This window comes from Elephas maximus, chromosome 7, assembly GCF_024166365.1.
Source record: "Elephas maximus indicus isolate mEleMax1 chromosome 7, mEleMax1 primary haplotype, whole genome shotgun sequence".
NCBI classification, from domain to species: domain Eukaryota; kingdom Metazoa; phylum Chordata; class Mammalia; order Proboscidea; family Elephantidae; genus Elephas; species Elephas maximus.
In genome coordinates this window covers 110,899,370-110,906,105 of record NC_064825.1, presented here as the reverse complement: position 1 = coordinate 110,906,105, position 6,736 = coordinate 110,899,370, and the positions used below count along the sequence as shown (strand labels likewise).

General features: G+C 37.5%; 1 protein-coding gene across 1 annotated transcript; it reads right to left on the bottom strand.

The window, feature by feature from the left end:
- Positions 1–4,528: 4,528 nt before the first annotated feature.
- On the bottom strand, positions 4,529–5,467 carry LOC126079910 (olfactory receptor 5W2-like). Its single transcript, XM_049891266.1, has one exon. It carries the CDS (start codon positions 5,462–5,464, stop codon positions 4,529–4,531), a length of 936 nt encoding a protein of 311 aa, XP_049747223.1. The 5' UTR covers positions 5,465–5,467.
- Between the last annotated feature and the right edge of the window lie 1,269 nt (positions 5,468–6,736).

Genomic DNA, 6,736 nt, shown 5'->3' with positions numbered 1-6,736 from the left:
ATATCAAATCTCATCACAGAAGGGAACACAACATCATACTACTGTCTAATCACTGAGAATCAAGGCCCAGTCAAGTTGACAAACAACTATAACCATCACACCCAGCCTTTTTTTTTTTCTTTTTCCTATCTTCATACTTACCCTACTGTGTCTCAGGATCCCAGAAAAACTTCCACCCTGAAGACCAAAGGAATTACATTGTCTTTCTTGGGTTTTCCTGGCAGTCTGAAATATTTTCACTCGAGGGCATTTTGCAGTACAAACTAGTCAGTCTTAGATATGGAATGTGATTTAGCTTGTATAATTGTTGTATAACTTTAAGAGTGTCATTGATTCTTGTAAGGTCCTTCCAGCACATGCCCATGTCCCTGTTTGTGAAACAACCTCATGTTCTGAGGCTTTTGTCATCAGAAAAGTACAGCAGATCCATGTGAAGTTGTCAAATGCCTTGTAAATACATTTTTATGTAATTATTTTCCAAATAATAATTTGCATATCTTTATACTTAAGGTCACCATGATCTGGAGCTGACTTGACAATAGCTAACAACAACAACAAAAACAAAAGTTCCATTGCTTTTAGTATTCACAACCTCTTTATGTAATTGCTTATAAGACACAAAAACTTTATTCAAGGCACATAATACACTCTCCTTTTTTTCCTTACAGGTATTAAATCCCCCATGTGTCTGTCAGTTTCTCGTACTATGGGGGCTTGTGTGTTGCTGTGATGCTGGAAGCTATGCCACTGGGTATTCAGGCACCAGCAGGGTCACCGATGGAGGACAGGTTTCAGCTGAGCTTCCAGACTAAGACAGAATAGGCAGAAGGACCCAGCAGGCTACTTCTGAAAAGCATTAGCCAGTGAAAACCTTATGAATAGCAGTGGAACATAGTGCTGGAAGATGAGCCCCCCAGGTTGGAAGGTACTCAAAAGACAACCAGGGAAGAGCTGCCTTCTCAAAGTTGAGTCGACCTTAATGACGTGGATGGAGTAAAGCTTTCAGGACCTTCATTTGCTGATGTGGCACAACTCAAAATGAGAAGAAACAGCTGCAAACAACTATTAATAATTGGAACCTGGAATGTACAAAGTATAAATCTAGGAAAATTGGAAATCATCAAAAATGAAATGGATGCATAAACATCGATATCCTAGGCATTAGTGAGCTGAAATGGACTGGTATTGGCCATTTTGAATCAGACAATCATATAGTCTACTATGCTGGAAGGACAACTTGAAGAGGAATGGTGTTGCATTCATCATCAAAAAGAATGTTTCAAGGTCTATCCTGAAGTACAACACTGTCAGTGGTAGGATAATATCCATACGTCTACAAGGAAGACCAGTTCATACAACTATTATTCAAATTTATGCATCAACCACTATGGCCAAAGATGAAGAAATAGAAGATTTTTATCAGCTGCTGCCAGGAGCCAACTGTGGAACAGACCATCAATTGCTCATTTGCAAGTTCAAGGTGAAACTGAAGAAAATCAGAGCAAGTCCACGAGAGCCAAAATATGACCTTGAGTATATCCCACCTGAATTTAGAGACCATCTCAAGAATAGATTTGATGCATTGAACACTAGCGACCGAAGACTAGATGAATTGTGGAATGACATCAAGGACATCATCCATGAAGAAAGCAAGAGGTCACTGAAAAGACAGGAAAGAAAGAAAAGACCAAGATGAATATCAGAAGAGACTCTGAAACTTGCTCTTGAGTGTTGAGCAGCTAAAGCAAAAGGAAGAATTGATGAAGTAAAAGAACTGAACAGAAGATTTCAAAGGGCCTTTCGAGAAGACAAAGTATTATAATGACATGTGCAAAGAGCTGGAGATGGAAAACCAAAAGGGAAGAACACGCTTGTGGTTTCTGAAGCTGAAAGAACTGAAGAAAAAATTCAAGCCTCGAGTTGCAATAGTGAAGGATTCCATAGGGAAAATATTAAACATCACAGAAAGCATCAAAAGACGTTGGAAGGAATATACAGAGTCATTACACCAAAAAGAATTAGTCGATATTCAACCATTTCAAGAGGTGGCATATTAACAATAATTGATGGTACTGAAGGAAGAAGTCCAAGCTGCTCTGAAGGCATTGGTGAAAAACAAGGCTCCAGGAATTGATGGAATGTCAATTGAGATGTTTCAACAAACAGATGCAGTGCTGGAGGTGCTAACTTGTCTGTGCCAAAAAATATGGAGGACAGCCTCCTGGCCAACTGACTGGAAGAGATCCATATTTATGGCTATTCCCAAGAAAGGTGATCCAACTGAATGTGGAAATTATAGAACAATATCGTTAAAATCACACGCAAGCAAAATTTTGCTGAAGATCATTCAAAACGGCTGCAGAAATTCAGGCTGGATTCAGAAGAGGACGTGGAACCAGGGATATCATTGCTGATGTCAGATGGATCCTGGCTGAAAGCAGAGAATACCAGAAGGATTTTTACCTGTGTTTTATTGACTATGCAAAGGCATTCGACAGTGCGGATCATAACAAATAATGGATAACATTGCAAAGAATGGGAATTCCAGAACACTTAATTGTGCTCATGATGAACCTTTTCATAGATCGAGAGGCAGTTGTTCAAAGAGAACAAGGGGATACTGATTGATTTAAAGTCAGGAAAGATGTGCGTCAGGGTTGTATTCTTTCACCATACCTATTTAATCTGTATGCTGAACGAATAAGCAGAGAAGCTGGACTATATGAAGAAGAACTGGGCATCAGGTTTGGAGGAAGACTCATTAACATCCTGAGTTATGCAGATGACACAACCTTGCTTGCTGAAAGTGAAGAGGACTTGAAGCACTTACTAATGAAGATCAAAGACCACAGCCTTCAGTATGGATTACGCCTCAACATAAAGAAAACAAAAATCCTCACAACTGGACCAATGAACAACATCATGATAAACAGAGAAAAGATTGAAGTTGTCAAGGATTTCATTTTACTTGGATCCACAATCAACAGCCATGGAAGCAGCAGTCAAGAAATCAAAAGACGCATTGCATTGGGCAAATCTGCTGCAAAGGACCTCTTCAAAGTGTTGAAGAGCAAAGATGTCACCCTGAAGACTAAGCTGCGCCTGACCCAAGCCATGGTATTTTCAATCACATCATATGCATGTGAAAGCTGGACAATGAATAAGGAAGACCAAAGAAGAATTGACTCTTTTGAATTGTGGTGTTGGCAAAGAATGTCAAATATACCATGGACTCCCCAAAGGATGAACAAATCTGTCTTGGAAGAAATACAGCCAGAATGCTCCTTGGAGGCAAGTATGGCAAAACTGCGTCTTACATACCTTGGTCATATTGTCAGGAGAGATCAGTCCCTGGAGAAGGACATCATGCTTGGCAAAGTACAGGGTCAGTGGAAAAGAGGAAGACCCTCAATGAGGTGGATTGACATAGTGGCTGCAACAATGAGCTCAAGCATAACAATGATTGTAAGGATGGCGCATGACCGGGCAGTGTTTCGTTCTGTTGTGCATAGGGCCACTATGAATCGGAACCAACTCAATGGCACCTAACAACAACAACAAAATAGGCATTAAATAAAAATTTTGATGACTTTTTTTGTTTTATTACCTGTTTACTCAGATGTTATGTTGGTACTTGACTAAAGGACGTAAAATGCCTAGTCCTTGACCTCAGAGTGTCCATAACCCCACAGCAGAGATAATGATTTAGAAAACAGAGTCACAGATTCAACAATGTCCTGAGGCACATGGTGGTGTGTGAACCAAGGAAAGGGATATTTAAGGGAAACAATGTTACCTGAAGGAAGTGACTGAGTTGAGAACTGCAACACAGGGATTTAACTCATCAGGCTAGTCCTTTTGTTCCCTATAAACTAGCCATGTTGACCCTCTTTATTTTCTGCAGAAATAGCATGGTCCTGTTCACTTCAAGGCCTCTCCAATTACTGCTTCAACTGCCTTCTCTCCCCATTTTCATCTCTCAGTTAATGCCTACTCATCCTTTAGATACCAGACTAAATGCTTCCATTTCTATGGAGGACTTCTTATCTCTGCACACTAGGTTTGATGAACCTGCTTAGTATTTGTAATGCCCAGTCTTTACATTCATGGCATTATTATTAATAAATAATTTGAAAAATTTCAATGATTAGATTATTTAATTAATGTTTGTAACTTCCGTTAGATTCATTATTATAAAAATCTACAATAGAATTCAAGGCATTTAGACGTATAATAGGCACTTACCAAATAATCAATAAATTTCAGACAAAATAAATTAATGCATAAATAAAAGATGACCAAACAAAAAGTTGACAAAGTAAGAAGAATTTGGAAACTTTTCAACACAGAGGGAGTACATATATCAATTCAAGACACGTAGTAACACATGGCATATCTGGGGAACAGAGCAGGTATATATATCTGGAATATAGTATAAGTACTTATTGGAATGCACCAAATTAGTTGAAACAAATTCAATTTCCACATATTATAAAGAAACATTGGGAGAAAATAAATACATCATTTTTCAATAAAACCATCTTTTATTTTTAAGTTTCTTAAGAGCCTCTTTCACATCTTTGTTTCGTAGACTGTAAATCAGTGGGTTTAACATGGGGATGACAAGGGTGTAAAACAATGAGGTCATTTTGTCTCCATCTAGAGAGTAGGCAGAACTTGGTCGGAAATACATGAAAAGTCCTGTTCCCTGGAAAATTGCAACAGCAATTAAGTGAGAGGTGCAGGTGGAGAAAGCTTTGAACTTTCCCTCAGCAGAGCGGATCTTTAAGACTGAGAGAATGATGTAACAGTAAGAGACAAGAACTCCTGAAATGGAACTCAGTTCTATGAAGCCAAAAACAGTGAATAATGCCAGCTCATTGACTTGAATATCAGAACAGGAAAGGAGGAGAAGGGGAGGTAAGTCACAGAAGAAATGATTAATTTCATTTGACCCACAGAAACATAAGCGGAAAGCTAACGTCATATCTATCAAAGCATCCACCATGCCTACCAGGTAAACCCCAGCCGTGAGGACGGAGCACACCCTGCTGGACATGTTGACTGTATACAGCAAGGGATTGCTAATGGCCTTGTACCTATCAAAGGCCATCACTGCCAGCAGGAGGCACTCAGAATCTCCAAAGATACAGAAGATGAAGAATTGCAGAGCACAGCCATAGAAGGAAATTGACTTGTCTTTAGTTAAGAGGTCCACCAGCATCTTGGGTCCAACTGCTGTGGAATAACAGAGGTCACAGAAGGAGAGGTGGCTGAGGAAAAAGTACATTGGTGTTTGAAGCTGGGAGTCCATTCTAATTAAAATGATCATTCCAAGATTTGTCACAAGAATAATGAGATATGCAGCCAGAAATATAGCAAATATGGTCGCTTCAATCTCAGGGTTATTAGTAATTCCCAAGAGTTGGAATTCAGTCAAGGAGGAACAATTTTCTTCATCCATCCTTCTTTGTTCTTTTTCTAAATGACTAAGAAAAAATCAAGAAAATAATACATCAGGGTTTACCTCTGCTGAACACGCACAAAACCTTGTCTGTAAAGCAGAACACTTTCTCTGAATTGTCTTTATCCTCAGTAACAGGTCAAGATAAATGTCACTGTTAAAGAGCCATTTTTATGTTATCGATAAAAACTAAAATGTCTGGAACATGAAGTTCAAAAGCTGATTATAAATCTATAAATCTTTCTTGACACTTGTCATTTGCATTTGCCTCTATTGTCCTATCTCAGACAGTAGATTTGAATAAACTTAAACCTCACAACACATTGAAAATGACATAAAGAAACACAAACATTAGAAAGACCAAGCCAGAAGATACAGGCTTAAACTTCTGACTTGTGTTAAAAGAAATACCCTTTTGAACAAAAAAAGTGATCACATTTATTGTATTCACCCTGAAACATAATTGAGTTTAAAGAATCAGCAACAATGAATGACATTGCATATAAATTAATCATTAAATTTATTATGTTACTGCTTTTGTCTATGATGTCTAGTTTCAACTGATTAAACGTGAATGAAGCATGTTTAATTAAACTGTTCTATCATATTTCATTTTTCTTTGATGAGCATTTCTAACCCACTTGTATGACTGACCTGATCTCAAAGAATAAGTCCATTAGCAAACTAAAGAGAAGTGATACAGAGCGGGAAAAACAGAACTTAACACACACATTTGTATTTCTTTCCATTTTCATATTGAATTTTCCATAACAAATGAAAATGAGGAGTAATAAATACTTCAGAATTATAAAGGGTTCATTTTCGTGTGTCTGTGTGTGTGTATACATGTGTGTGTGAATCTTTCTGTTGCTTTAGAAAAATTGAAAAGCGAATGGTGGTCCGATTTTTTTCTTATTTTTTTCTGTACTTAGGTATTATAGTATGTATTTCATATGAACTTGAACTTATACATATTGATATTTTTAATGTGATACGTCAGTTACGGTAGGATCAACACTAGAACACATTTTAAATTCACATATATATTGGTATCACTTGAACAATAATAAAAAGTAATGACTTACTTGTGAATTTTAGTTGAAATATAAATTAATAAAATATCTCCTTTATTCATACAGATGAGGTCGGTCAAATACCCACAGCTTCAACCATAAAACATTCTGGCTTCCCATTTAGATGCAGTTTATTTAAGTGAATAAGTAGGCAAAAAATGATTCATTTACAAATACCTCAATATTTGATTACTCTATG